Source organism: Phalacrocorax carbo, chromosome 2 (genome assembly GCF_963921805.1).
Source record: "Phalacrocorax carbo chromosome 2, bPhaCar2.1, whole genome shotgun sequence".
Taxonomy (NCBI): Eukaryota; Metazoa; Chordata; class Aves; order Suliformes; family Phalacrocoracidae; genus Phalacrocorax; species Phalacrocorax carbo.
In genome coordinates, this window is record NC_087514.1 from 141,655,810 (window position 1) to 141,671,856 (window position 16,047).

Sequence of the window (16,047 nt, forward strand, 5' to 3'; positions counted from 1 at the left end):
ATATTCAAGAAGAGGGAAGACAGTCATCCAAGCAACTACCGATCCACTGCTTTAATATGTAAGATGCAGGACTTCAAGTTTTGAAGAAAGTATGGAAGTGACAGAAGCAGAAAGATGGAGGCAAAATTATGATTTAGTCAAAGTATTAATTTAACAATATTGCACAGTAAACAAGAGAAGCTAGAGGTTTTTAAATGAGTAAGGGTTTAATAAAAGAGAGGACAGAATGGAGTGTGTTGAAAAGGGCAGTATCTGGAAAAGGTGCTAGTGGAGTTCACAGCAACTGCCCTCCTCTTTGATATTTTCATTGACTCTGGCACCAAAATAAGAGTAGTATAAATGTAAAGCCATGCATTTGGGGACCAATTAATTGAAAACATGCATCTTTCTACTATAAACTAGCAGCTCATCCCTTAGAAAAAACTGGGAAAGTGAAGGACATGCTGGCTGTTCAAGCTTATTACAGATGGACTGAACTGCCTATACAAGGAAGCTGTGAGAAATCCAAAGAGGTGAGAAATCCAAAGAGGTGAGAAATCCAAAGAGGTGAGAAATCCAAAGAGGTGAGAAATCCAAAGAGGTGAGAAATCCAAAGAGGTGAGAAATCCAAAGAGGTGAGAAATCCAAAGAGGTGAGAAATCCAAAGAGGTGAGAAATCCAAAGAGGTGAGAAAGGGAGGCAACTTGTGACCAGGATGCTGCAACACAACAGATACAATGTAGTGAGACATTTCATCCAAAGTATGGCACATGATTTTGGTAAGTCTACAGCAAGAATAGAAAAAGAACTGGTAAGAACTTTGGCTTCTGGTGGATAAATACAGAGGATACAAAAAGCGTGGCACATTTACTTTAGCAAATCAAAGACTGAGAAGAAATAGAATTGCTTCCTGTAAAAACAGCAGGGCAGTATGCATCAAAGAACAAGACAATCTGTTAAACCAAAAAGTTTATTTTGGCATAAGATCAAGGGTGCAGAAAATAGGTGGATAATTTTAATTTTTTTTTTTAAACCATGAAGGTGATACAACTTCTGGAATAGAATTTGTATCAGTGTGGTGGGAACAAAACGGAAGTATTCTTAGGCTGGACTTCAAAACAAGTGTATTTACAGGCAGTACTAAATGACATGTCTTCCTGTAGCAGGGGCTGCAGGAGGTCCCTTTCAGATTCCATGTTCCAAATAACACTACTATCAATCATTACAGGAAAAATGTAAACCACTCCCAACAGCAGAAATATTGAAATTTAAATGTAATTCCAGAAGAGGGAAGAAGCATATATGTGAGCTTTGCAGATGTTTAAGTTTGGGGTTATGGCCAGAATCCACAAATACAAAGACTCTTTAGGTAAAACTGGAAAACTAGAACTACAGCTCCACCTACTCTTACACTGTGTCAGGGCAGGAGGGCAGGGGCAGAGGCTGGAGGAAGACTGAGCGGTTTGTGTGAAAGTGCCATGTGTGATTTCTAGATTTAATGCTAACTTTTCTTAGAGCAAAACTTTATTCTAGAAAGTAGGAAACAAATCTCTCCAACCTAACTCACAGATCAATACCAGAAAAGTTATGACAGAATAGTCTCAATTCTGGTCTATACTGTAAATACTCCAAGAGGAGAAAAAATTTCAAAAAAGGTTTAGAAAATTAATTTCTAATTTATATGCTGCCCTCTAAGACAGAAAAAAGTACTAACCAGGTGACAGACTACTCTCTTTAAAAACAGTTTACTCTGAAGTACCACAATCGTTTCGAAGCACATAATCATTGAAGACAAACTTCATTAATTTAACGTGTACAGAATTCCTCTCTCTTCTGCCTAACCTGATAAATTTGGATAGTTACTTCCCATTCTCTGTAAATAAAATGAAAATCAGTAGCAGAAAATTTCTGTTGTACAATTATCTAGATAACCAAATGGAAGTCACGATCACCAAAAAATCACCCCATTACACCTGGAACTGGAGGGGAGTGTTTTCATAGAAAACTTTTGGCTAGAATGGACCTCTGGAGATCATCTAGTGCAACCTCCTGCTCAGAGCAGGTCTAAGGAGATGAGGTTGCTCAGGGGATTGTCCAGTCACATCTGGATCACCTCCAAGGACAGAGATTCCCTAAACTCCCCAGGGATTACTAGGATGCATTCCAGTTACTGAAATTACCAGTATGGGAGGGCATTTATCTTCTAGTTGTCTACCACGTATCAAATATACTTACTCTGGTTGTGAGAATTTGAGTAATGAAAGGGCAAGACACCTCCAATCTTTATGTTCTTACTTTTGTAACTATACTACTCTAAAATGAAGCATTTAATCCACCAAGACATATTAGTAACATAAAACATTAATCTATTTCCTTTCTACCTCCACTGTTTTGGGGCATTCAGTATTTTAGGCAAATAATCTACCATTATTGGTTAAAATCAATATATGCATGCAGATAAATTTTCAAAGTAAAAATAACTCACAAGATAGAACCAAATTTGTCTATTTAATTGAAAATATTTTGGTTTAATGCTTAATTTCTATTTTATTAACATTTTCAAAGAGTGGAAATAGAGCCCAACTAGGTATATTTTTGAAAGCCTTAAAATACATTTAACATATTTTCTATAATCCATAGGTTTGCATTAAAATAAGTCACATATAAAAAACTACGATCGTTCTACATACCAACAAGCCTTATTACATTCAGCGTAGTGTTTGTTAGGATAGGTGCATTCACTTTATTAAGATTATAATCTGATCTCTTTCTGCTCCTCAGAGTTTCTCGAGAAACACTTTAAAGAAAACAAAACAAAATACACCAAATGTGACTGCTTATTACATTCAAGGACATACAAATAAAATCTAGTAGAAAAGAAATCCTTTCTCCCCTCTACTTTCACATGACAGTATGTCTTCCAGTGCAGTATTTTATTTATGCCAAAGCATATCTGGGTTAGGATTCTAACATTTAAAGTGAGAAGCCTGGACTAATTTACACAAAACTGTGCTAGAGAAAGAAGTTTCTGAGTTGTAGCCCAAGGCTTGAGTTCTGCAGGCCTCTGCCTGGCCTCAGCAATCCTTTTACCAACTCTGACTCACTTTCATAGTTTATGAAGTAAAGAAAATGAAAACAACGCAACTCACAACAGAACAGGGCAGACTAGTAAGCTACAGCTGAAAAGGGCTATCTGGAAATGGAAACAATTTTGAGGAAGACAAAACTAAAAATACAGTAAATTTTTCATAAGTTTTAATCCTGAAAGAAGCAGGGAGTTGGACTCATGCTAACAATGTTTTATCATAATGAGGTCTTTTGTAGAAAAACATTCTTCCTCCTTGACCCAAGTGCTGGCTTTCTAGTTCTCCTGCAATCCTCTAGATACAAATAATGTTAGCCTGCTTCACAAAGGCTGAACGGACATCTAAGTAGCTCAGTGTCCCAGACAGAAATTTGTGTTTCAGATCCTTTTAAGAGCTACAGAGTTGGCTTTTATTTATATGAATAAATAGAAATTAAATAATTTTTATATCTATTAATCAAAATATAATGTCCATATTCATGTGTATATATGTGTGTGTGTATTCTTAAAGAAAAAGATAATCTAAAATTCCATATGACTGCCTTCAAGGTATGGAAGATTTTAAATTTTTTTTTTTAATTGGTAAAAGTTTAGTTTTGCTCTGCAAAAGCAGAAGCCAAAGCCTCAAGCCATTTGTCTGCAAACAGCTGGTTTTCACATCACAGAAATTATACGTATGCACAACAACAGTTGTAGAAGACCCTTCCGTTAACACCTAATGCTTGCTACTCAGTTTTCCACTATCTGCTTCAGAGAGCCTTCATCCTCCTTCAAAATCTTGCTTTCCAAGGTTTCTTTCTGCAATAATGATAGACGGTAACATTCCTCCCCCTTCCGGAGACCTAAGTGCTGAGCCATTCTAATTGTGCAGGTAGCATAAAGACTTTTTGATTATTATTCCATTGTCGCAGAGTATATATTAAACAGAAAATGAACTAATTAGAGCACTGAGATGAAAAGCATATAAACGGACCAAGGACTCACAAAATCTACTTACCTTTTCACAGGGGCATCTCCTGTCTGCTCATCCACATAATCTCTTTTCAGCTCTTCAGGAACATCACTGTCGCTATCATACTCTTGATATGCACTTTTCTCTTGTTCATCTGATTCATACTGTTATAAATAAATAAATAAGAATAAATGGACTGCCATTATTTTCCTTATAATATTGTCACTCATTTAACGTGGCATTTTGGTCACTTCTTGGCTTTTACCTCAATCAGGATACAAATAACTTTGCTGGTTGAAAGGCTGCTGATAACATTCATTAAAAATGCAGCAGGCAAATTATACAAAGCCATTTTTAAGTGCATTTCTAAACAAACTTCTATTCTCAGATGTTCATTAGGAGTAAATATTTGCATCACACTATTTCTCCCAGCTACTGGTAATTTTTTTTGCTTTCTTGTTGCTGTATCAAGTACCTACATATCTGGGCTTTTATTTTTTACTTTACTGTCTGAAAAAAACAGTAATAAAACCTTAAAATGTATCCAAATGGTGGCAATAAGCCAAAAAAAGCTGGCACCACACAATCCTTAATTATTAATGCAAGAAGGACTAAACTATTGCTTCACAAAAACACTTACATTGTATTTATTAAAAAAAAAACCCACCACCAAAAACCCAATTTGGCAGTTGTTTGTAAAGTTGATTTTAGAACACTCTAAAAGACATTTCTAGTAGATAATCTTTCAATCACTTAACTTTTTAGAGACCAATTAGCTTTTGACTAAGCATATTTCAAGACCACACTAAGCAGTCAAATGCTACTACAATAATATAATAGTATATTGTATTATATACAATACAAAAATATAATAGTAGCCATATTTATCATGGTTACTGTTACCATGCAATTTTTTTCTCAGTAATTCAACAGCAAGAAGAGTAACTTTGTATATATCTGTATGTTTTATACATACAAACTTTGTACTGTACACAGAACAAAAGAAAAAGTGCAAGCAAGGAACCGGATTCTGCAACCCAAATTGATATACCTTTCCCTCACAGAGGAAAATAAGAACTACAACAAAACCCAAAACCACAGCACACTATATTATTCTAAGAAACACTCCAATGATATAAATCAACTGTACCAGTGGAATAAATCAGTGGGGGCTAGTTTAAAAGTATTCCCCCCCCACCCCCCTTGCCTTCTCAGAAAACTTCATTAGGTGTTGGGGGCATACTTTAATTTATTTGTGTGTGCTGGTTCTTGGTTTTGATTTGAAACATACCGCATCCTTTATCTAGTTAAAGGCACAAGTTCCCGATATTTGGAATATTTATCTTATTATCAGTGAAACAACAACTCTTTGATGGAAGGTGCCTTACGCACCATTTGCTTCATTTGTCACAAATGCGACAAATTATTCCAGAATAACTCTACGAAAAATGTGAATGTGTAGATAAATTAACCATGTATACCTGCCTTGAGACATGCCTTCTTATACTAAGCAACAATATTTTGTTAACTGCATGTTTTGAAAAATAAGAAGCTTAAGTTGTTACAGACAACTACTGCCTCCAAACACCTAGCTGCATTTTTAATTTTTTGAAACTGCTTCCCTCTGTGCAATTGTTGAATTTCATTTCAAAGTTTGCAAGAAAATTATTTTCAATTCAAGAATGGAAGGCTTGAGCCTAAGAAGTGATGTCTGGAAAAACCGAGCAACACAGGCTACAGGATATATAACACAATATAGGATTTCCATTGTAGACTAGTATTATTATTGCTAGAGTATGAGTTATGTGGAGAAATACTGTTCACACACACAGATTGTAAAAGCTTTTTATAATTATGAAGCCACACATATTAAAAGTGTACAATTGGGATTTTTTTTTTAAAAAAAATCTGAAATGTGCAATTTTTTTACGCTCCAAATAAAAGCAGTATTTAATGTCAATTTCTTTTTCAAGTGTTCTAGGTTGCTCTGTAGTATAGGTGCTTTGGACACTTCATAAATAATGAAATAAATTTTTTCACAAGGTGAATTTCTTAACCCAGAAAAGATTAGAAAACAGTACTTGATGACCCTTTTTCCTGAATACCTACACAACTATCACAGCATTAAGCATATTCATCAGGCTCCAGAATGCACTTGCACTTGAAGAGAGACCACAATACTTTTCCTTTTAACTTTTCCTTAACATGTACACGGCTCTGAAGTAATTTTATCCAAGCAGTCAATAATTTCACATATGATAAAGACAATCCAGTTCCAGGGTCCTTAAAAAACGGCAGGGTTTTAACAAATACGACCACTCTCCAGAGGGGAAAACCAAGCAAGGTATGCTAAGGTAATGCCAGTCTCTCAATCATCCAAAATGCACTAAGAAATACATCTTTTCAGTCACGCACGGCAATTCCTGGCTCCAGCCCCAAGCTACAGAGGTTTTTAAAGCCTAGCACTATGAAAGCAGTCTATTATAAAAGCGAGAAGCTCACAGTACAAACAAATTCAAAGCAAAAACAGCTCAGAGAAAAAATGCAGTAGGAGACACAGACTAAAAAGAAATGTTCTAATCATTAGTATTTGCAGGCAAAATTTCTGCCTCATGAACATTTCAGACAAAGGAAAGCTGTAATGAAAGCAGCTCAGTTTATTTAAAAATGAAAAAATGAGCTGAATTCAGGCTTGACTAAGGACAAAGAGAGTCACAGTTTAACTAACTTGGCCGGAACATTAGCATGGAGAATTACCACCACTTATTATGCGTTAATATGTAATAAATGACATGCCAATTCAATTCAAATCCAGTGACAGTAAAAAGATAAATTGACTACGAATTGTTAACTACAATTCACATATCGATATATGAATCTAACAGTTGACATATTCACTGTCTTCATAGATTAAGAGAGTTTTAAGAATTTTTTTTGTTTTTACATGGAAAAATACTTCATTAAGTCTCCTCAATCTAATGCTATTCATGAGCTGGAAAAATTATACCTTAAAATGCAGATATTTTTATTCCATTAAACATAGTAAGTAACTCACAACTATTAAACAGTGACCTCAGCCTGAAGAGACCTTATAAATTCATTTTGAATATGCACAGTCTGCAGTAAAATTTTAAAGTGCTAAAAGGAATTCAGGTATCTTGCAGCAGTAATCAGTTCACAAGTTTAGGCAATCAGCCCAAACAAACCCATAGGACACTGGTATGATTCACCAAAGCTTAACAGTGTTACAAAACTGTCCAAATCAACCGTATGGCAACAGAGATATTTTAGGGAGCTTCAGAAAGGGACATAAAGCATCTCACTGAAGCTCAAGATATAGAGCTGAAGTGACTGGATCCAGAGGCCCATTTTCAGTTGTCCAGAACTGCAAAAACTCAGCAGTTAAAAAAGACTTCAAAATTCTCAGAAGAAATCCTGACAGTTCTTACCATCCTACAGAACATTTGACAAGTAAATGAATTGCTTATGTTTTTGTCATGCTCTTGCTTGAAATATCTAGAAACTTGCCTGCGTTCACTGGAAACAAAATTTTGTGACCTCCATATGAAATAACTTCAAGTGCTAAAACATGCCTCCAACTTAACTGGTCAGTCAAGAAACTGAAATACAAAACCTTTGTAGGAATTTCATCCCACATGACCTAAGCAAGGTATATCTGTTCCTATGTAAAGGATAACCAAATTGGTATAATTTTTTTTTAAATAAGAGTTCTTTGTATGTGTAAGCACTTTGGAACAGCTGGTAGTGGAGAGAGGAGATGAAAAACGTGAAAAGGGAAGGTAGGATGGTCACAAGTCACTTGCTTGGGTCACAAGAAACCTTGGCTCAAATACCAGCCAGGTTAGATGTCCTGTACAACTGACAAGATGTACTTACAAGTTAATTAACCTGTCCTATGCCTCAGTTCTCTGTGTAAATGTGCATAATACTTCCCTGGCTCACCAAGATTTTGGAAAGGATTTTATCATTCCAGTGACCAAGTTAACAGCCAAATACATTGATAAAAACCAAGTAAGTCCCTTCTTAGTATTGTTGAACACCCTCAGTTCAATTCACTCTCAGTACAGATCTTCAGATTTACATAACATCTTCCAATATTAAGAGCAGTTAGTTCCCATCTTCCAATGCATTAAATGCAAGTTATTATATGGAATAAAACTATTTATATACAGCATTGCTAAAAACATGTCAAAGAAAATATTCACCACAACAGATTTCCACAAGGAGGGAAGAAAAATCAAAAGCATCACCCTCCATAATCAATTTTAACTTACACTGAGCAAACAGAACTTTACATTTTAGTTTAAAAAGTTAGTTCTATAAACTATTCTTAAGTTCTCCCAATACCACTACATTAAGGTTAAAAAAGACTATTTTATAATATGAATGACTGTAAATCTAACCTATATTTCACAAGAAAAAATGCATAATAAATCATATAATTGGCATTTCACTTTTTCCACACAGAACATTCTGTCCCCCTGGTGTCAGAAGAAAGCCAAAATTCATTACAGTTCTTCACCAGGCACAAAATCAGATTTTATCAATTTAAAATATATTAAGGTTTCACTAATAAAGAACACTAAATTGGCACACAGCTTTGAAAAAGAGAACAGTGCAGCCAGCCCTGAAAGTCCCTGACAATGTGCAAGCCTACAAAATGGGACACTGTTCAAAATTAAAGACATGGAAACCACAACATGGACTTTGCTACACGTGTAACACGCCACTGTACTGGTAATTCATGGGATCAGAACTCCCTCCAGCCTGTTTCACCAAGACTGGTTCACTGCTGAACCGCTGAGGCAGCCGCTCCCAGCCCCACCAGAGAAGGCATCCTGTGTCCTGACAGTGATTTACTAGACCCCCATCTCCACCACGGTGCTTGCAGCGATAGCTGCACCTATGTGCAAAGCATGAGGCAATCCTTTACTAACAAACTAATGCTTGCTGTCTTAATAGCTTCAGCTCTGGCTGGGAATGAGCCTCACATACCTTCAAAAATAGAGAGCAGTGAACAACCAGTGTAAAAACAGTAAGCCTTACATACAGATACTTTTTCCAATGACTAGAGACAAATTCAGAAGAATAAGAAGACACTTTTACCCAGGATGATTAGATGGTCGAATTAATTGACTCCCTATGGTAATAAGGCAACAAAGATAACAGATAACTTCCTCGATAAAAATATTACTCTGTTGCAATAAAGAACAAGGTTCTGGGGTGGGGGTGGATTCTTTACCTTTTTCTCAAGAGAATTCTGGAAGAAATAAAGGAAAACCATTCCATACATTTACGTTTTGTAACTCATGCAAGTTAAAGTGTCCCAGTAAGACTTGCAGGACCAATTACCTCTCACAGGCATGCAGTGACTGTGATGGCCACTACCCAAAGCGGGATGCTGTAAGAGAACCACCACTGGTCTCACATAATATGACAATTCCTGTGTAACTATCACTGCATGCAGAATTTGTACTTGAAACACTACATTTGTACAGAAAGCTAAAGCTTTTTTCTTTTTTTTTGCTTTTGCTTTTAAGCTCTATTACTTCTCTGAATAGGTTCATCATTGGAGAAAAAGGGAAAAAATATATACAACTGAAGGCAGAAGAGAGTATTACTGATAGCAGTCTGCTTGGCAGCAGTATGATGCTTCAGGCTGGCAAAAGCCAACAAAACAGTATCTCCAACATATTAATCAGCATTTGATACCTAATTTTTTCATCAAATGATTTCATGATTATAGAAGCAAAAACTTTGCGCAGAGGAAGTCAATGTCATTTAAATTTAACTGGAGCTAGAAGAAACAGATTCTTAAGGATAAAAATGTAAAAACTGGAAAGAATGAAGCAGCTCAGTTAACTTGTGCATAAAGTTTTCACATCTCATACAAGTGTGCAGACAGAAAGAATTCCTCAACATATCCACAGTCAAGAAATTAAGACAATTATAGCCTTCTAGAAGAGTAAGTATAAGTCACTGCACAAAAATATGGGGACAGTGTACCCAACTCATTTTCTAGCAGCAACCTGCATGGAATCGGAAGAGATTGAAATCATGTTCCAGCAATTCGTCTTTGGTTTTGAGATATTATCCAGTCTCAGTAGCTGCATTTAGTATCATCTTCGGAAAATATTTTCATAGTTTCCTCATTATTCTACATGCAAATGGCAGCAAAAAACATCCTGCAATATCTGAGATGTATTTCTGCACTCACAGTACAGGTCATTGATAGTTCCATACCTTTGTTACAGAGTCACCTTCAGAAGAAAGCTGTCTTAGGAAAACAAAACAAAACAAACAAAAAAACCCAAAACCCTGAAGTTCATTTTCTAGTCTTTTTTCTTCAGAAAAATATTTTTAAAACCAAAACTACACACAGACATATACAAAAGTCTGAAATGAACTCTTCAGCAGAGGGAGCTTTCATTTTGCCAACCCCAAAAGTACTATTTGTATCATCATTAATCCTTACTTCCCTAAGGATCATTTTAGCAAATATCTACCTACCACATGGCTGCCTAGATTCCCAAAAGCTTTGTTTCAAAGTGGGTTTCAACAAAGTACCATGGAATTCTGCAGATTTCACCATGCCCTGCAGTGCATTTATCTTTGCTTAACACGCTCACTTGGAGCCTAAGTCTAAGACTAACAGTTATAACCATGCAACTCCTCAGTTTCCTGAAGTGAAAGGCAGGACACATGTTCTGCTATATTACTTGACAGGGGAAGAACTACCATGAGGAAACTGGGTCTCCAGCAGCTTCCTTTAAGCACAAGGCAACAATATTTTACGCCAATCAACTGTATTTTCTCTTCAAGTGACACAGAAGGAAAGACACTGCAGCATCACACCCAGGTGTGCAAGATACAGATCAAAGCTGCTTTGCAATTGAGGTTCCACAATGAAACCAAGAAAGATGAAGCTGAAAACCACAAAGCCATTAGTGTGATAAGCTAGATTAATTAACCTTAAACAAAAATAAACAAACTCAACCTTATCACAAAAAAAGCCCAAGGAAACATTATTCAAAGGGATAAACAAGAGCAAAAGTTTTAACAAAAATATGCTAATACAGCATTTGAGAGAATGGTACAAAGTTTTAAAGTAGAACATATCTGACCACTGCTAGATTTTCACATAATTCTGAAAAAAAAAAAAATACACAAAGTTATTGTTCAGATTTATAGCAGATCCCACCATAAAACGAGGGTCCCTAGCATTTAAATTGTAATTAGAAACTGCCTAACAAATGTCAGATAACCCATGGGAAATCACATAGGTGTGAACAAATACAAAAGAAGAGCAACCCACACTTTCTTAAGAAGCCAGAAAGCCAGTCCTAAAATGACAAAATTACTTCCATAAAGAAAGCCAACTTAAATTAGTAATTTTTCCAGGGGTTCCCGTGGAACATGGCTTGCTAGCCTTCAGCAACTTTTACTTCACTGGAAAAAAATACTGATCCACTGCAAAACAAACTGAACCTTAAACAGGATACCTGCTTTCTGGCACTGTTAAAAATAAAGCAACTTAATTAAAGGAGTGAAGTGGCTTGAGATTTTACACAGTATTGCAGTTAATGGATCCTTGTACTAAGACACTTTGCCATCATTGACACACACACAGAAAAAAAAAATCATTTACTGACAGCAAGGTTTTTTCTCCCCTGAAACACTCCATACCCCATTGGAAGCCAACACGTCTTCCGTCTCATCATCTTTGCTGTCAGCCTGAATTTCAAATGGGTTTCCTCCATTACAGTACTGCTCAAATAATGTTACTGTTGTTGAAATTGCTGAAGCAGGCTGCTTACTAGGTGACACAGATGGGGAACGTGACTGCTCCATGAACTTAAATTCCTATTGATAGAAATAAAGCACAATTTTCATCACAATTTCAGTATTATTACAACTCCAGTTCCTTAAAAACAGACGATAACAATAAACTCGTGGACAATTAACATGATAAGAAAACTTTCAGCCAAAGCTTACTGCTTATTTAAACATGCTTTTCATGCTGGCCCAAGTTAACCCTGAAACTGGCAATATCATACTGCTCGTCTTTCTAATTTCACCATTTTTTTGCTATGACATGAAATATCTGTATTCTGAAAGTACTTGCTGTCTAAAACTAGGTGAAAACTAAGTGGGGTTTTTTATTTCTCAGAAATTAGGACATAAAACAAGACCTCAATTCTATCAAAAATTTTAGTTTTCTTTAGACAAGTTACCTAGTAATTTACTAAAGCTGAAACTCTTTTCTTAATATTTTATTAAAAAAAAATAATTTACTACTTCTCAAACCTACTGCACATGAAGTTTCTGATGACTGGGTGAGTATACAGACTTTTGCAAATGTATGGACCAAGTAGGGCACAGAAGGTATTATTTTAGACTTTTTTTTGCTGAAAACCTTGATTTATCTCAGTTGACATGTTTACCTATTAAACTCCAGATATTGATCTTCAAAAATGGCAAAGCATACAATATTATTTATCTAAAGATTTAAAGATCAAAATGAACGCAGCTAAAAGGACTGGAATATTAGATTTCTGTTTGTTTAAATGAATTGGTTACTTTCTTCCATTTTCTGCTGCTCTAGTCCCTTCAGCAGTATGTATGGATTTATAATCCCATTTCTCCATTAAAAAACATTATTTCTATTGTTACTGGATGCTACTAAGGGTCCTCCGTCCTTCTCCCTCTGTGGTATTACTGCCTCAGTAGCCTTTTCCCTACTTTCACGGTTAAGTCTCCAGAAGCTGCAAAATTATCTTTTGCTTGAGATTACTCAACTATATCCTTTTCTGCACTTTAGCGATAGCTTTAATCATAGGCACCCACGTTTCATTTGGCAAAACAGGTGAAACTCACCCACCACACACTAAACTTCACAAAAATCACTTTAGGTCAGCAGGTGAGCACACCAATTACTTGCTTTCAGTTGACTTCACCACAGAAGAATTAGCTTTTTTTTTTCCTTTCCAAATGAGCGAGTATGACCTATGTTTCCAGATACAGATGCCAAAAATTGGTACAAGCTACCAAGTGCTCATGTAACTATTTTTACACACTCATCTTTTAGCATCTTACTCTTAGATAAATAATTCAGAAATGGAAAACTGGCATATTAACACATAAAAAATAACGGCTAACATTATGCTTACAACTAGCATCTTCAGTAAACCTCTACCTGCCTGAAACAGGAGTACTACTGTTTTAAAAGCATTTGAATCTTAAGTTTTTAATATCATGAAATGAAGCTTAGGGGTTTTTAGTAGCCATTAAAAACATTTGCACAGTAGTTCATGGATCTTACTACTTCTCGGAACGCCTGGACTCTCAACTATTAAAGTATTAATACATTTGTATGTGTTATTCATAGAACATACATGAAGCTGAAGAATGCTGAAGCTTGATTTAACAGGACAAAGTTCCCAAGTCTCATTCTCTAAAAACATTCTTAATTCTTCAAGACGGGTTCTGAAATACAACAAATGAATACTCTTAATTGGCAGCAAGGGTAAATCAAGAAGTAGACAATTATTTAATTTATGCAGCCAAAAACACCTTCAAAAACTGTATAAAAAGTCACACTTGAAAACAGGTATTTAACTCATTCTTTCAACTGACAGACCACCTAAAAGCTGCAGCTACTAACACAACGTATATTTTTTGACACCTCTGGAGACATTCTCAAAGAATTACCATCTTCACAATTTGGAAACAAATTTTTTTTCCAAAACCATTAGAAAGTGCACAGGAACATCTATGATTATGCAGTAATACTGGACCTTTTTTCCTCTATGTAAACTGTTGAAAGCAATGTAATATATACACAAATTCTACTGGCAGTACAACAGCTTCTGCGAGCCCACACAAGACAGATGCTTCTTTCAAAAGCACTGAAGCCAACAGGTAGCAAAGGGAATTGGAAAGAACTGATGTTCTACAGACATCTCAACTTTTCAGAAGAAGAAGAAGAAGAAAAAGAAGAAGAAGAAAAGGCTATTAATCTCCTAAGCCGTATTTTTCTTCATAGCTTAACTTTACCGTGGTACTAATACAGAAAACGTATTAGGGAAACATAATCAAGCCATTACATCTCTGCATTGTTTCTGTTATGTTTTTAATAATTAGAAAAGCCTCCGTTCAGCCATTAGCAGAAATACCTTTAGAAAGAAAATCTTTTTACCCATAAGCAGGAACTCATATAGGAAAAAGACAGCAATGAGTGTTTATTGAGGTCACATTGCTTTATCTTTTCTTCTTTATATATGGTATATTGTTTTGCTTAACAAGTAGCAGTTGGCAAATCATACACTGAGTTTCTAATTAGGCAGTAAAATATTATAGCAGTACTGCTATTTCAATAACAAACTATAATCACCACTACAATTAAAATTTTTTTTGCCTCAACAAGATGAGCAATGTGTTGAACTATGACTACAGTTTGCTGTCTCTATTTAAATTCACCAGTTAAATGCAAATAGACTTCAAGAGCTATTTTCGAGGCACTTGAGTACCCATGGCTTTGCAGATCTTCCCACAGTAAAGCCAACAGAAACAACAGATAGAGATTCATTGAATATCAGTGTTACAGATTAAAATTCTCTGAGAGGAAGACTAAGGAGATAGAGTCATAGAAAAGCAAACATTTAAAAGCCACATAGCACCAGTTTTTGTATCATTTGAAAGCTGAAATGCAGGCACTGACGAAGTACTTGACCAAATGCTCTTCATTTTCACCAGCATACAAATCTAGAAAGTGGCACACATGGAAGATCTGATGCATTAGTTTTCTGAAAAGCTTTAGTGATCAGACACACCTTTTCACAAATGTATCAGAACAAAAAGTAAATTGCAGTCCAAAAATTGCCTTACTGATGTCCTCTGCTAAAAGCCCATTCTAATTTTTCAAAATAGTCAACTTCTACCCAAAAAAGGCTTCGTGTATGCTCTACCATTATACTTCTCTTCTGCGCTTTCTGAATGACATGACCAGTTCCTTCGAATGCTTTCTCTATGTTGGCAGTTCTCTAAAACACCACACCGCCCATGAGGCCACATATGTCAAATTACACAATCAAAAAACTGATTACTCCTGGATTCTAAGCATTTCAGCTCTATGTAGCTTTTATGTACTAATGAATCCTTAAACGCACTAGCTTTTCTTTTTTACCCTCCAATTAAATACACAAGAGAAGCAAAAGCCACATTAGCTTGATCTGAAAAGGCAAGATGCATAAAGCTTTTATATAAATCAACCGAGGGCTATAGCTGGGAGAGAGGGTTTTTTATATTTTTCCTTCTGAGGAAGAAAACATCAGCCAATTAATCTTCACAATACCCACACAGCATAAAACACGTTAAAAGTATTAAAAGGGTCACATGACTTGAGTCATATCAATAAGTATTTCCTTTTATTTTCACAAGAATTACAGAAAATATTACCTTAATAAAAGATACAAGTAATTAAAAAAAAAAATGTTACTTCTATACGTGTTCCATCAACATTCCTTAACCTTTATTTTACTCAAAGATAATTCAAAAAATTAGCCTCTGATTTCCTAAGCTGTGAAACAGGTCCTTTAAACATAAGCAAAAGCATAATGGTCAAAACTATATTTATGTAACCAAATAAGGTATTATGTGGTAAGTCAGCGTAGCAAAAGACAGTTACGTTGACCAAAACAGCTGTTCTGAACCTAGAGCTGCAAGCTCAGTTTCCAAATCTATTCATGAAACTCAGTTCAGGTTGCAGAAATGCTTTCAACAAATAAAGATAGGTGGTATGGCATCTTAATCAGCTCATCTCCTGACAACACATAATGTGCATCTGATTAAGGCTCAAGCTTTTCAGACAACTGGAACTGAAGCCTTCATCAAATGTCCAGAAAGAAATCCTAGCTACAAACTATGAAAGCTGGAAGAAATTCTAAACCACATACTCAGCATCTGAATTTAGACACTGTCTCATGTTCTCCTGTCATAATTTTCATACTTC

At 35.6% G+C, this 16,047-nt stretch overlaps 1 protein-coding gene across 1 annotated transcript in view; it reads right to left on the minus strand.

The window, feature by feature from the left end:
• The window catches only part of VPS50 (VPS50 subunit of EARP/GARPII complex), a 97,652-nt gene that overhangs the window by 31,736 nt on the left and 49,869 nt on the right, over nt 1-16,047 (minus strand). Inside the window, exons 17-20 of the mRNA XM_064444614.1 lie at nt 13,433-13,523; nt 11,724-11,900; nt 4,062-4,180; nt 2,670-2,776 (exon numbers count right to left, since the gene is read on the minus strand). Of these exons, the coding sequence (XP_064300684.1) occupies nt 2,670-2,776; nt 4,062-4,180; nt 11,724-11,900; nt 13,433-13,523 (494 nt within the window). The remainder of the gene's footprint in view (nt 1-2,669; nt 2,777-4,061; nt 4,181-11,723; nt 11,901-13,432; nt 13,524-16,047) is intronic.